Consider the following 16,796-nt stretch of genomic DNA (forward strand, 5'->3'; position numbering starts at 1 on the left):
GATATTTTTCTTCTATTAGACACCTCATACAAACTTCGGTTCCAATGCAGAAGTTTATAAAGTCTACCTGTATATTGTACCCATTGTTGTCAGGCATTTAGCTCACCTGAACATAAAGAGTGATGTGTATGAATCCTATAATCTAGTTGTTGAGTTGTAGAGACATCACTCTAAAACTTTCTCTTCAACAAGTAGTATCTAAGGTAATTAAACAAGTGGATAGTGGAGCTCAGCTTTCTTCAGGCTATATCCAAAAAAGGATTTATAAGTAATGCAAATGTTTTTTCTACACTAGTTATTGGTATCAGTGCTTGCTACTTGGTAGACGGAAACTGAAAGAAGCCCGTCGTTTATATGTATATACATATGTTTGTGTGTCTGTGTTTGTCCCTCCCAACATCGCTTGACAACTGTTGCTGGTGTGTTTACGTCCCCGTAACTTAGCGGTTTGGCAAAAGAGACCGATAGAATAAGTACTAGGCTTACAAAGAATAAGTCCTGGGGGTCGATTTGCTCGACTAAAGGCGGTGCTCCAGCATGACCACAGTCAAATGACTGAAACAAGTAAAAATGTAAAACAGTAAAAGAGTTGTTATAAAAAATGAAAATAATGAAATTATTGTGTGTAATGCTCAAGTGCATGGCAACTCATCAAAGGTGCATGTACAGTACGTAGAATTATGTGCAGAAGTCAGGAAAGTGAACAGTGTATGAGTCATGACATACATGGGTGCATGCGTATGGAGTAGGGGATATCAGGTGTAGTGTTGGCGAATTTCAGGAAGCATGGAGGTTTTAAAGGATGGAATTTCTTGACAACTAACAACTGATGCAGGTTGTTTGTTCCATGCTTCAGCAGCTCCGAGTGTGAAAAAATGTTTCTGAAAGTCATAGGAGCTGGATTCCATCTTGGTAAATAAAAATGTATTAATTATGTTGAATAGCACTTCTAAAATTTATTTGTAATATCTCCATTAATAATTATAATAGTTTGGAGATGCATATAACAGTATATCAGGAGTTTTGCAGAAGATCATCTAAATATCTTTTATGTAATTTTTAGTCCTAAAAGTGTTCTTTAAATTAATAATTATTCCTTGGATTAACTTTGATGCATTTTTTTTTTATTGCTTTTTATCCTAATTTTTAAAATACAATTGGTAAAGACCAGTTGTTTTTTAAAAGTTAGTTATAAATTATATTTGAAAATTAAGGGATGTTGGTATTGTGGACTTAAGTTTACAGTAAAAATTTTATTTTTTTGATTCTTAACTCTCATTATTTCAGCAAATACTAGCTTAAGACCCATTTATACATGAATCAATTGTGATAAAACTTTGTCATCATCATCATCATCATCATCATTTACAGTCTTTTTTTTTTTTTTTTTTGTTCTTGCTATGTTTGTATGGTTAGACATATCTTCCCCAGTTCAGTGTTTTGCTACTTGCTGCGATCCTTTGTCATCTTTCGGAGGTTTGGCCTCCTGGAAACCGGTTTCCTCGCTATTTCCCAAACTGTTCTCTTTTGCAGATTCCTTCCACTTCAGCTGTTTGGAACCTCTTTACCCAGCAATCGTCCTCTATGTGCATCATATATTTGCACTAGCACAATGTCCTCTTTTGTACACTGAACCTGATTCCTTTTATATCCAGTTAGTTCTCTCGGCTTATTTGTGCTTTGTTGTTGATGCACACAAACATTACACACCCAGTGAAGCATTCTCTCTTATCTTCTTTCAGCCTTCGTGCATTTTTTTGCATTTGTTACCTATGTTTTGCTATCATACAACATCACACTTGATAAACAAACATCAAAACAACCTGTTCTTCACCTGATGAGAAAATCCCTTTGTTACCAACAGAAATTATAGCTTCCTAAATGTTTCCCAACCATTATTATCCTGGCTTTCATACTTTTGGAGCCCTCACCTTCACTATCGATTAGTTCACCTGGATAAGAGAACCTAACATTTACTTTTATGAAGCCTTCCATGCATATGAAAAATTTTATTTCATTGATAATCTGTTTATTATTATCTATTTCTGTGCGTCTCCCACAAAGTTGTTTTCTGTCAGCCCAATTGTGATCGTACCTTTTCTACACTTGTAGTTTATAATGATGCCACATATCTTTTCTGTATTTCAAGTACAGTCCTTCCTATTTGACAGTGAAGTTCCGTTTTCTTTCCTGCTATCTTAAAACTTTTGATTTTATTCAGTTATCTTGAGGCTTCTCAATTCCTTATTTGGAATTTCTCTTCCAAATCTTGGAAAGATTCACTTATGAGAACAAAGTCATTGGCATACAGGAATTGTCACAAACGTCCAGCCTTACATCCTTCTTTTATGACCTGATGGACTATTAGAAATTAAATAAATAAAGAATTTTGACATGTACAAATATTTATTTCCCCCACTGTATATATATATATATATATATATATATATATATATATATATATACACACACACACACACACACACACACACATATATATATATATATATATGTCAGTAAATAGTGGGGTTGTGTTAGCAGCACGTGGAGAAATAATAGGAAAATGAAAAATAATAATAAGGCAGAATGCTAAACTGGAAGCATATTTTAGTAAAGATTTCTAACCGGCTTTCATTGCATGGCAAATTATCAAGAAGAGGGAGAATGAAAATGTTTTTTTACAAAGAAGTAAAAAATGAAAAAAATAATATATAAAAAAAAATAATATATAAAAAAATAAATATACCAATACATTATATTGTCTTTGAGCTTTTAAAGTTCAATGGTAATTCATGTAGATAATGGTTGGAAAAATAAGGATGCATGAAAATTGAGAGTTGTGTTAGGTTTAAAAAAAAGAGAAAAGGGGTTAAAAGTTTGTGTTAAACAGGAAGTGTGTGTAAGGGGAGACAAATCTTTTTAGTTGGAGTTATGGACTCTTTTTCAACAGGAAGTAACAGGCATAAACTTCCTGTTGAAAAAGAGTTCATAACTCCAACTAAAAAGATTTGTCTCCCCTTACACACACTTCCTGTTTTGACACCACACTTCCTACTTAACTCATAAACTTTTAGTTCCTTTTCTCCCGCTGCACTTAATATGTATGTTACAGTTTATTGACTATATGTCATTGTATTTTTTATGTGATCCTTTTCGCTTTCAGAGACATGGAGAGACAAAAGGGAATTGCCATACTGGAAGCCCAGTGCTATCGTCTAACTGAGGTGTTGAGTGAGCAGAGACTTGCAACCAGGGAAAATGTACAACGCAAACAGGCCCGAACTGGTGAAGAACGAGAGGAATCTGATGATGAAAATTATGAAGAGGAAGATTCTGATGATGATGAAGAAGACATTCCTTATAACCCCAAAAATTTACCTCTTGGTTGGGATGGAAAGGTATGTTTGTTTGTGTATTCCATTTTCAGGTGAGTGTGTGTTTGTGTGCATAAGAACTTGAATTTTGTCTATTCTGAAGAGACCTTTAATTTCAGCATCATCATTATCATCACCGCCACCATCATTTAATGTCTGTTGTCCATGCTGGCATAGGTTGGATGGTTTGACCAGGGCTGGTAAACTGAGGGGCTGCACCAGATGACAGTCTGATTTGGCATGGTTTCTATAACTGGATGCCCTTCCTAACGCCAACCACTCTGAGAGTGTAATGGGTACTTTTATGTGTAACCAGCACAGGTGTCAGTTACATGATTCCAGTATCTGCCTTGACTATGATTTCACTTGGCTTGATGGGTCTTCTTCTCAAGCACAACATATTGCCAAAGGTCTTGGTCATCTGTCATTGCCTCCGTGAGGCCCAATGCTCGAAATGCTTTTTTATGTAACACTGGCACAAAACACAAACCCCTTCAGGTAGATAGACAAAACACAAATCTCTTCAGGTAGATGGCCCTGCTCGTTCTGTAGAAAAGGCATAGGTAGAAACTCCATAAGATGTACCCAGTGTAAGCTATGGACACATAAGAGGTGCAGCAATATCAAAGGAAGGCTAACTAGCAAGATAGTTTTTGTATGTGGCAGATGCTCAAGAGCAATAAACACTGAAAATGTGCAGAAAACAACCTTTACCACACTCCAGGGAGAAAAACTAGAAGTAGTTGATAGCTTCTGCTACCTAGGTGACCAAGTTTGTAGCAGGGAGGGTGCACTGAAAGTGTAGCTGCTAGAATAAGAATGGCCTGGGCAAAGTTCAGAGAGCTCTTACCTCTGCTGGTGACAAAGGGCCTGTCACTCAGTAAAAGGCAGACTGTATGACGCATGTGTACAAACAGCCATGCTACATGGCAGTAAAACATGGGCCGTGACTGCTGAGGACAGCGTATCTCCAGAGGTCTCGGTCTTTCGTATCTCCAGAGGTCTCGGTCTTTCGTATCTCCAGAGGTCTCGGTCTTTCATATCTCTAGAGTTCTCGGTCTTTCGTATCTCCAGAGGTCTCAGTCTTTCATCATTGCCCTTGTGAGGCCCAACGTTTGAAAGTCATGCTTCACCACCTCATCCCATGTCTTCCTGGGTCTCCCTCTATCCCGGATTCCTTCCACTGTTTGAGAGTGGCACTTCTTCACACTGCTCGCCTCATCCATAGTACATGACCATGCCATGTTTGTGTTTATATCAGTGTGTGCTTGTATTTGTGCTCCCCACTGTTTGACAACCAGTATTGGTTTGTTTACATCCTCATAAATTAATAGTTTGTCAGAGAAAGAGACTGATAGAATAAGTACCTGTTTTATAAAATAAATACTGGGTGCAATTTGTTCAACGACTCTTCAAGGCACTGCCGCAGCATGGCTGCAGTCCAATAACTGAAACAAGCAGAAGATAAATGCTATGTCATGTGTTGCTCATTCATATTATTTTTTTTTTGAGTATTGATTTATTTTTTATTATTCACTAAACCAAATTTGGGAGTTGGTGGAGTATGAGGGGGTCCTTCTGACAGTAATCTGACCTGTTTGAACTAGCAGGTAATTTGCTGTCAAACCTCTCTCTTCCATCTTAAAAAAAGGGGAGAAACACTTTGGATAATGTATTTCTAGGTACAGTGTATTTGATAAATTAATATGTCTGTTTGATGAAGGCTACTCTGAGTTTAAACAAGAACATTAAATATTTTATTGGCTTTGAATGAGGAAAAGTGAATTGAGCTGTAAAGAGACAAAGCTGAAAACGTTGGAATAATCAGTTGTAAGTTTTTTTTGTTTTTTTTTGGCTTTAATCAACTATTATGGAGCTCATATTAATATGTTTTAAATTGGCTTTGTATGTTTAGATTTTGGGTGGTTTTTCCCCCAACATCTGAACTCTAATTGAACTACAAGAATGTTTACTCTCAATCAGTGATTCACAACTGGGGTCTGTATGGCCATCAGGTGGTGGGGTTTATATAAGATTCTGTTGTTAAAATTTATTGGCTATAAATTGGTTATACTTCTACAATAAACAAGAAGTTAATTTTTTTAATACAATACCTAATGTTATTTGATTATAAAAATATAATAGAATTTTTTAAACATCGGATGGCAATGAGGGTCCATCTGAGTAAAATAGGAATCAAAGGGGTTGTGAAAAAGGGTTGAGAGATGCTACTCAAAATACTTTGAGGTGCACTTTATCCTCAGACATCATGCTCACTTATAGTTTTGTTCATGGTTCTTCTAACTAATGTGCAGTCTATTACAAGGAGCTTTTAGGTTGGTCCCTCTAAACCATGTTTAAGTTACTGACTCTATTGCTGTATGTTAGTGATGTTGTGTAAAAGAGTGGAGGCGCAATGGCCCAGTGGTTAGGGCAGCGGACTCGCGGTCATAGGATCGCGGTTTTGATTCCCAGACTGGGCATTGTGAGTGTTTATTGAGCGAAAACACCTAAAGCTCCACGAGGCTCCGGCAGGGGATGGTGGCGAACCCTGCTGTACTCTTTCACCACAACTTTCTCTCATTCTTACTTCCTGTTTCTGTTGCGCCTGTCATTCAAAGGGTCAGCCTTGTCACACTGTGTCACGCTGAATATCCCCGAGAACTACGTTAAGGGTACACGTGTCTGTGGAGTGCTCAGCCACTTGCATGTTAATTTCACGAGCAGGCTGTTCCATTGATCGGATCAACTAGAACCCTCGTTGTCGTAAGCAATGGAGTACCAACAACAACTGTGTAAAAGAACATTGCCATTACCATATTTCCATGCACAATAGGGTGCTGAAAAGTTCTTGGCTTTGGGTAAAAGAAAATACAGGAGGATCACTTAATTATGATTTTATCCCACATATTCCCCTCTCAGATGCACACACTTATTGCAGTGGTCCTTCAGTTTTTCTAAGCCCTGTAAAAGAACTCGGAAGGCTGGGTCTCTAATCAGGCCTTTCAAGATACCCTTAAACCCAGGACATTTTCAGCACACCCTCATAAGGTCAGATTGTATTCAGAAAGTCGAGTCTCAGATCTGCATGAGATTAAAATGTTAAAGCCCAAATCTCATATATTTAGAGGGTTAATGGTTATGATGGTAATGAGGTTCAGTTTGCCTTCTTGGTGTGGTGCCTACTTTACTTTAGCCTTTAAGTATCAGATCCATCTTAGACCAACTCCATTTGTTTTACATATTTAATTCTTTAGCATTTAAACAGGCCACATCTGTCCTAAATATTCCACCTGTTTTATATTCAATTTGGCGAGATCCAGCCTCTCACTCTAATCCTACAATGTTATTCTAATAACAATCATGTCATTGAAACCTCAGAGCTACAAGACTGTACATGATCTACTCAAAACAATATGAATATATAAGCAATAGATTTGACAGATTAATCTGAATACTAAAGGGTTAAGATGTACCCATTTAAATGGACTCAGTTAACGTCTAATTCTTGATTTGTCACCAAAAAGCAAGGTTGACCCTCGTAATTTCATTTCAAGCTGTTGAGAAGTGTTTCTCAGATGGTGTGCCACAAGCGGTAACTGGTTGTGTTGTTGTTGTTGGCACTCCGTTGCTTACGACGTCGAGGGTTCCAGTTGATCCGATCAATGGAACAGCCTGCTCGTGAAATTAACGTGCAAGTGGCTGGGCACTCCACAGACACGTGTACCCTTAACGTAGTTCTCGGGGATATTCAGCGTGACACAGTGTGACAAAGCTGGCCCTTTGAAATACAGGTACAACAGAAACAGGAAGAAAGAGTGAGAGAAAGTTGTGGTAAAAGAGTACAGCAGGGTTCACCACCATCCCCTGCCGAAGCCTCGTGGAGTTTTAGGTGTTTTCGCTCAATAAACACTCACAAAGCCCAGTCTGGGAATCGAAACCGCGATCCTATGACCGAGAGTCTGCTGCCCTAATCACTGGGCCATTGTGCCTCCACTACAGCATTTTAATAATGTAATATAAGGCTTAATTAAATCCATGCTAATGTTGATTATTTTGAAAAACAGTTTACTCATAATTTTGTTATATACACAAATGTAACTAACCAAAACACAGCTTGCATTCTATATTTTTTCGTAAATTTAAAAATTTAAAACATAGTTAATTTTTTTTTTTTTTTTTACCGTTTCATTTGAAGTACATCAGTAATTTTTAACTTCTCATTTGAAAATACGCTAGAAAGTTTTTGTATGATCTCCAATGCATACTACAAAGTCAAAATGAGATTGAGATCTACTGCTGCAGAGAGACTAACTAAATATTATAAATTATTTAGTCCATTGCTTTACTATTTCTGCCATTCCACCACTCTGATATTAATAATAGCAGCAAGCTAATTCTATTCTGTGAAAGGATTAAAAAAAAAACATAACAATAGTTCAAATCTCTTTGTGTTTTTTTTCTGTCGCTGCCTTTTCTTTTGTTTCTCTATCTCTGTGGGAATATTCTCACACCTTATTATAATTATCTAGCTGTCATGACATTTTCCAATAGTTTTTCCCCCTCTTCACTTCACTTTTTTTTTCTAGCATTCCTTTGACAGCTGTTATCCCCACTTTTCCTAATTAAGATTGACTAGCAGAACACAGATGGCTTCAAGCCATTTATATTCTTTCATTCAAGATGGGAGATTGAATAAAAGGATAATGGAAAAGACATTTCTTTCCATCCTGTATTGAACTCTTTCTCTTCCATTTTTCCATGGGCATACTACTATGTATATTTTCATATACATGCATATGTGTGTGTCAGTGTGCACACCTGTTTGTGTGTGTGTATGTATGTATATATACACATGCATACACACATAATACATATGCGCATACACATATATACACTTGAATGCATTCATACAGTTAATACCTGGGTTGTAAACAATTTATATTGTTATATGTCTGTCTGTAAGTCTGATCTGTAAGTTATTACTGTTATGTAATAATAATAATAATCCTTTCTACTATAGGTTCAAGGCCTGAAATTTCTTAGGGGAGGGGACTAGTTGATTACATCGACCCCAGTACTCAACTAGACCGAGACCTTTGGTTGAAATGTCATCAAGCCGAGCAAAATCGCAGTCATGGCAGATACTGGTGTCATGCAAATGGCACCCGTGCCGGTTGCACATAAAAACACCGAGATGTCAGGCAAATGGCACGTGTGCAGGTGGCACGTAAAAGCACCCATTACTCTCGGAGTGGTCGGCATTAGGAGGGGCATCCAGCAGTAGAAAACCATACCAAATTAGACTGGAGTCTGGTGCAGCCTTCCAGCATGACATAATGCCAAAGGTCTCGAACACTCAAAAGGAACCCAGCTTCTTTGCCTCTGTGAAGTCCAATGCTCAAAAGGAGCTCAGTCACTTTGCCTGTGAGGCCCGTATGTAATGTATATTTATGTATGTATACGTATGCATATGTGTGTGTATTATAGAGTCAACAGATGAAATTCAGAGATTCTCAATATAGAAAACACTTAATAACACTCAAATGATTTGAACTTACACTTTGATATCTTTACCACAGATCAAGTCTGACTTCTGTACAGTTTTTGTTTGTCAAATTGCAATCAAAGGATATTGGTCAAATCAGTCCATGATATATTAGAAGACTCTGATCTATGGCTGTTGCACAGTGATGTCAAACCTGGAACTTTGTGGTTGCAAAAACAAAAAACTTCTTAACCACACTATATATTTGATATTTCAGAAAAGAAATATGCTTGGTTGAAAATTTTAAATTCATACATAAGTTCTCATCACTATAGTAACCAATTAAAAACTAAGCAAAAAGAAAAAGAAAAAAAAAAGCTTTGTATATTGCAGAGTAGTTTTGGATGTTTGTGAATGAATGATGCTGGTGCTGGTGGCTGGTGTTGGTGATTGCTAAATAGCTGGGGATGGAGGGGAAAAGCAACAACAAAAAGTGAAAGAGACGAAAACTGCATCTGCTTGTTTATGATTGCTGGTAAATCAAATGAAATGAAATCAGTCTCTGTGCGAGTAGTTTTATATGGCTTCTCTTCTCAGTCAGAGTTACCACTGTTCAATAAGGCTTCTTGACTTTCTTTCTGTGGTTCAGAACTTTTCTCTAGATTGCTGACACATGTCGTTTATGTATTTGAGTTTGCTGATTTGTTCCATTAGGTAAATTGATTTTGATATATCGCCCGTAAAGTGCTACAGCATAGAAATACCTTCTTTTTAATGGTCACCCCTACCACACACACACACACACACGCTATACACAACCACCACCGCCATCAGTATCATGCAACTGTTAATGCTATATGACAGATATTTTCATGGAATATGTTATAAAGTCTAGTCACCCCCCTCCTACTTGGATCATTAGTTTTTACTACCTCTTGTATTTTCTTTTTCTTCTCTGTCTATTCTTTCCAATACCACTTGTCACTTTCAGCTAATTATAAAGAAGAGAGAAGATATATTTTAATTATGCTTACTGTAGATGATATTGATGATAATGATGATTATGATAATTATTTTTTACGAAGGTTTTTGGATTTCTGTTTTTTAATTTTATCTTTTTCTTTTACTTTTTCTTTTTTTTTTTTGTCATGGAAATAGTAAAATAAATTGTAATATACCAGCATTGAACATAATGCTGTGATGGTCAAGACTTATACAATTCTGGAATTTCTAAATATAAGCAGAAACTGTATTGCGGGTACAAGAGTAGGTAATAACAAAAATAACAGGAGCACTCAGAGAGCGCAAACCTCCGCCAAGTCAACACCAACATCCTCTCAACGATTAGCCAGAGATGATTTTTGAAATGAGAATATCTGAAATGAACTCGACTGCTCTCATAAATGAGAATGCTAAAAACGAACCCGACCGCTCTCAAAAATTAAGTAAAAAATCTGGAAAAATAATCTAGAAACCATGTCTGGTACCTGACCGATCCCAATGGTAGTCATGAAATGTGAAGGTGGCTGAAGAAAATTTAGTAACAATAATAAATAGTTTAGCCAAAGTTAACAAATTCACCATTCAAAATAGTTACAGCCTAAAGGGAGATAAATGAGAAAGACTTGAAAGTTAATGTAAGATTGTAATCATGTAAAGTAAATATAACAAATAATCCAGAATCCTTGTCCAGTACCGGATTGATCCCAAAATCTAATCAGTTTGTCCCTGTCATGAGGCCAAACATCCCTGAAAGTTTCAGCTGAATCCATCAAGCAGTTTTTGAGATATCTTGTCCATGGACAATCAAACAAACACAACTGAAAACAATACCGCTGCCTTCGCTAAGGCAGAGCTAAAAATAAAGCAAAAACAAAGAAAACAAACTAAACATACAAAGAACTCAGCTTGTAGCTTATATAAGCAATGTTGTGAAACATTAAGTACATCAGTGCTACATGCCCAATTTCATAAGCAGGGACACAAAGATTGGATCCAAAGGCAATTTGACCAATCGTAGGCATTGCTGTGTGGTAAGAAGTTTGCTTCCTAACTACATGATTCTGGGTTCAGTTCCACTGCATGCTACCTTGGGTGAGTGTCTTCTACTGTAGTCTTAGGCCAACCAAAACCTTGTTAGTGGATTTTGTAGATGGAAACTGAAAGGAACCACTCGTGTGTGTATATGTGTGTTTACATGTATGTTTATGTGTTTGTGTTTGTTGCCCACCACCACTTGGCAACTGATGTTGGTGTGTTTACATCCCCATAACTTAGTGGTTCAGCAAAAGCGACCGACAGAATAAGTACCAGGCTTAAAGGAAAGAAAAAGTTCTGGGGTTGATTTGTTAGATTAAAATTCTTTGCGGTGGTGCCCCAGCATGGCCACAGTCTGATGAGTGAAACAAGGAAAAGATAAAAGAATCGCAGCTAAAGCACTACCCTTTCAAATGGTCCAGTCAACAGTGACAAAATTTTTGTTGTTAATATTGTTGTTAAAGACAAAATTAATTGATCTAGTTTGAAAATCTGCACCAAGAGTAACACTTGAGGAATTTTATTTAGAAACCAAAATGAATGAGAAAAGAATGATAGGAGTAAGAATTACATTTTTGAGCAAGTTACTTCAGTCTTATAGATTGCATAGTTGTACCTTTGTGTCAGATTTATATCAGAAAGTTGGTGGTAAGTTTTGATATCCTTGACATTTTGCTTAGGGATCGAAACCATTCTGAACTGAGGATGAAATTGAGCTGCATGCTTGGTTTTTGGTTTGAGGGAAATTTGGCACCTATTTTAGAGGTTGCAGCTCATTTCTGAAAGCTTTGAGGTTTGGTGTGAATTTCATTTCCACTTTGAGGAAATGAGGAAGCCACTGCTTGCTTGAACTGACTTTAGTTCATTTGTGCAAGTAGTGGTGTCTGTAATTTGTCATGGGGGAATTGACCCCCAATACATATAAAGATTTAACACACACACACACACCCACTAAAGAATATTACAGCTGAATAAAGAAAATTCGGACCTCAGAACTCTCTGCGTTCAATAAAACAGTGACCCACAATGTGTTTGCAGTGCCAGTACTCATACCAACATTTGGGCTGCTTGTTTGGATGCCTGATGTGACCTGAGATATTGATGTGAAAACCCGAAAAATACTAACAAGCGCACATAATTTCCACATAAACAGTGATGTGGACCTCTTCTACCTAAAACGTGAACAAGGCGGCAGAGGCTTAACATCAATCCAAAATGCCTTTGAATGTCGTATCATATCCCTTCGGCAACATCTTTTAACCACCGAGCGTCGAAGTGCATCCCTTGACCAAATTTGCATACATGAAGCTGATAACATCATAAGACTTGGAAGGCAACTCCTTGAGCAACACTCTTTATCTGATAACCTAGAATACATGCCCAAAGAAGTCGCACGACTCTACCGCAACATATCATCAGATGAAAGGATGAGCCTATATGAGCAGAAGACTATGCATGGATATGTTAGTAGAAAGCTCTGTGATGTCAGTAACATTGCAGCTCCGTTGGTGGCTAATGAGCCTTGCTCTTCACAAGCACACATGATTGCAAACATTGCAAACCAAGCTTTCCCCATACACTACACCAGCAGTGTGCTTTTGAGAAGCATGCTTAAGTTCTTCATGCAGAATACGTGCTCTCTTAAAAGTGTCGACCCCCTCCTTAATCTGCTTCCTCCATCTGTGGCAATGACAGGCTTTGCTCTCCCAGTCAGTCTCCTGCATATCACAGGCCTTTAATGAGGACTTGATACAGTCCTTAAATCGCAACCTTGGTTTCTGCCAGGGTCTCTTTCCATTCACAAGTTCCCCATATAGCATCTGCTTAGGGATCCTGCTATCCTTCATTCTAATAAGGTGTCCAGTCCAATGTAACTGGTGCTTGTGCACTATTACCTTCAATACTCAAGATATCAGCTGTCCTCAGGACCTGTATGTCTGGAGTTTTTAAGGTCCAGCTAACATTCAGAATGTGTCTGACATCTCTGATGAAAGTGTTCAAAGACCTTTACATGATGTTTGTAAAGGAGCGATGTCACTCACATACATACATACATACATACATACATACATACAAAAATACCCTGTTTGTTGGTTGAAATTCCATTGAAGGAACCTTGGATTTAAGTTAGAAACCGGTTCTTTCTCTTTTGGCAAGAAATCTTGAAATAAACTGGATAATTACATACAGCTGGGTGAAAAAGTGCCACACCCTAACAGTTGAGGGAACCCGTGGAAGAGGTAGGCCCAGGAAGACCTGGGCTGAGGTGGTGAGGCAAGACCTTCGTACATTGGGCCTCACCGAGGCGATGACTACGGACCGAGACCTTTGGAAATGGGCTGTGCGTGAGAAGACCCGGCAAGCCAAGTAAGATCGTTGCCAGTGCCCCTGGACTGGTTCTTGTGCGGGTGGCACATGAGATGCACCATTTTGAGCGTGGCCGTTGCCAGTACCGCCTGACTGGCTCCTGTAGGATTTTCGAGCGAGATCGTTGCCAGTGCCCCTGGACTGGCTTGTGCGGGTGGCACATAAAAGACACCATTTCGAGCGTGGCCGTTTTCGTGCGGGTGACACGTAAAAGCACCCACTACACTCTCTGAGTGGTTGGCGTTAGGAAGGGCATCCAGCTGTAGAAACTCTGCCAAATCAGACTGGAGCCTGGTGTTGCCATCTGGTTTCACCAGTCCTCAGTCAAATCGTCCAACCCATGCTAGCATGGAAAGCGGACGTTAAACGATGATGATGATGATGATGATGATACATACATACATACATACAGACAGGCAGACAGAGCGGGGAAGAGACAGTCTTGCTCTACTATAAATTTATTTTTATATTACTTGTAAATGGAAGGTGTGGAATCAACCCAAGAATTTGTTTTGGCTTTTGCTTGTGGAACAAACATATTCTTCTTTGATGATGATTATAATCCAAAAAATACTTTAGAGCTAGACTAAATATGTATTGTATAAAATTAACATTTCTGTGGTAGGAAATTCATTGCATACTATTAATTTTATCCTTTATATTTCCTTAGCCTATACCATACTGGCTGTATCGACTTCATGGCCTGAATATTAGTTATACATGTGAGATCTGTGGTAACTTCACATACAGGGGACCAAAAGCTTTCCAGAGGCATTTTGCAGTAAGTATTTCAATTTACTTCCCGATCATGAAATATCTTTTGCAGCACTTATGTTCCTTTATCTCTCTTTGTTTTTTCCTATCTATTTTCTTTTGTTGGTTTCCATATTCTTTTTTTTTTATGTTGAAATATATATATTGGTACATGAAAAACTTCGTCTTGAGACGTTCTTATTAACATGGAATTCACACACTTTATTGTAAACTTTAAGACTTTGTTCACACTAAAGGTGTGATGGCCTCATTAATTACCCTGCTAGGTCTTAATAACCTTGCTGTAAGTTTATAGTTAGGTCATCAAGATCTAGCTATAATTACTTGTTGAAACTATGTAACCCACGACAGAGCTTAATTAATTCACTCCTATGAAGCTGTTTATTTAGTTTAACTCTGTGATTATGTTTATCAACGCTATATGTTCTATCTTGTAATTATAACCTTTAAATTACATTAAAGCATGACTAAGCGTATATTTTGATATCACTTTCTCTATCTGAAGCACTTTGTTCTGTTTCTTAATTCATACCATATATCAATGAAGAGAAACTGACTGGAGCTACCCAGCAACACTGCTGCTTTTATCATCACCATCATTGTCATTGTTATCACTGTCATCATCATCATCGTCATCATCATCATCGTCATCATCATCATCGTCATCATCATTATTCTTGCTCTCACAACTATGTTGAGCCGTCTCTTTGGATCCATATTAACTATTATGTTTAGTTCTTTTTCCCCCAGAACATAAGCCATATCTTTCCTGCATTAGTTGATTTGCTGTTGTTCAAGAGAAATGTTCAGTCTCATTGTTCTTGGAGAGACAGTGATTACCATTGGTATAGCACCTTCCTTTAAACCAGTGGTTTTCTATCTTTTATAACACTTCGTTGTATTGAATGTCTGTGGTTTAATTATCCTTATTTTTTAATGTTTTTATGCAACTCCAGCCATCATGAGCCTTGCCTCTTTTTTAGATATTTACTTGGACTAGTGCCCCCTGTGTAAATTCTTTTTAGAAAAATTACTAAAGAAGGCGAGGGCTTGAACTCAACTGTTATGTTTCTGCTCACTAACAACACGGTATCCTATTTATACTCCAAACCTGACATTGATGTTTTCTTCTAAAAATGTGTTTGATATATCAGTATTGTTCCTGGTTAAAATATTTTATTTCTAAAGAAAATCACAGCACCTCCAAATAACTTGTGACCATTTGACATTTGCCCTTCTCTTGTGAGCTCACAATATCCCAAACCCAAAGAGGCACTGTCACACAGGTTAAGAGTCACTGCTCTAAACCAATTGAAAAAAAAAAAAAAAGAAAAAAAAGAAAAGTGAAATGGAAACAAGCAATATTTACATAATCTCAATATATAAAATAAAATAACAGACAGTAGAGATTACAACAGACAGGAAATTAATGTTTTCAGTCAACGAATGATCTCATATATTCTCAGAAGATTGGAGGAAGGGCTTTGAAATTAATGATAATTACATGAATTGTGAGAAGTAGTGGAGCACAGTAAAATTATTGACACTCATTTATTATATAACCAATGACTTACCGACATCTTGAGACAGTTAAATTAGAAACCACACACAACGCATACACTCACACAATGTATACACTCACAGATGAATAATCTCTGTGATACCTTGGTGTAGACTTTATTCTCTAGTTTACGTCTAAGCATTTTATTCTTTTTAATTTTTGGCATAATTGACAAAACATTGACAGCTGAATTTAGCCAAATCTGAAGTATGAGTCTGTTTCTATTTTTTCTGCTTCCAAAGTTTTTCTGTGATAGATATATGAAGTAGCACTCACTGACTGGCACTGATTTAATCTACTGTTTCTCTTCTCCTGCCCTGTGTCTATGTTAGGCATAATAAAAAGTCAGTGGATTGGCAGAAATGTTAGAGCATCAGAATGTAAAGAGTTAGTACTCCTTCTGACCCTTTGTGTTATGATAAATATTTAATCCTTTGGCATTTAAACCAACCATATCAGGCTCAGATATTTCATGTGTTTTATGTTTAGACTAGCTTGATCCAACTGCCCACTCCTACCTTCCAATATCATTCTATGATTAGACAATCTTGTCACTGAAATCTCAAAGCTGTGAGATAATGCATGATTAATTCAAAGCAATGTGAATATATAAATATTATATTTGACAGCAGTCAGAATGCTAAAGGGTTAAATTAGTCTTTTACGAATGTTTTATAGAATTTGGTTTTATCATTTTACATTTTGAATTCTAAATCAGTTCAGATCAAATCTGCTGATCATCTCTTCTATATTACTACTGCAAATTTAAAGCAGAATTGTTAGCATGCCAGGCAAAATGCTTAGTGACATTTTGTCCAGACTTATGTTCTAAGTTTGATTTCCTCTGAGGCTGACTTTGCCTTTCATCCTTTTGGGGGGTCGATAAAATAAGTACCAGTTGAATACTGGTGTTGATGTAATCAGCTTGCATGCTCCTCCAAAATTGCTGGCGTTGTTCCAAAATTTGAAACCAATGTTATCAATGCAAGTACCAGGCTTGTAGCGGGTTCAGTTCAACCAAGTATATCAAATCCACTACATTTTATAGCACTGTACGAATGGAAGGAAATGTTACTATCAGTAACAATAGTAAGAACATTGTATTTTGCCTGAAGCATTGTAATAGTGAAGAATGTAAAAAGAGAAAAAAGAATAGACAACTTCTGGCATAAACGCTAGGGAATTTGAATGGCTT

General features: G+C 37.3%; 1 protein-coding gene across 1 annotated transcript in view; it reads left to right on the top strand.

Annotated features, from left to right (window-relative positions):
• The window catches only part of LOC106868824 (splicing factor 3A subunit 3), a 114,234-nt gene that overhangs the window by 40,017 nt on the left and 57,421 nt on the right, over window positions 1-16,796 (top strand). Inside the window, exons 13-14 of the mRNA XM_014914285.3 lie at window positions 3,164-3,398; window positions 13,937-14,047. Coding sequence (XP_014769771.1) covers window positions 3,164-3,398; window positions 13,937-14,047 — 346 coding nt within the window. The remainder of the gene's footprint in view (window positions 1-3,163; window positions 3,399-13,936; window positions 14,048-16,796) is intronic.

This window comes from Octopus bimaculoides, chromosome 10 (genome assembly GCF_046866305.1).
Source record: "Octopus bimaculoides isolate indiv1 chromosome 10, ASM4686630v1, whole genome shotgun sequence".
Taxonomy (NCBI): Eukaryota; Metazoa; Mollusca; class Cephalopoda; order Octopoda; family Octopodidae; genus Octopus; species Octopus bimaculoides.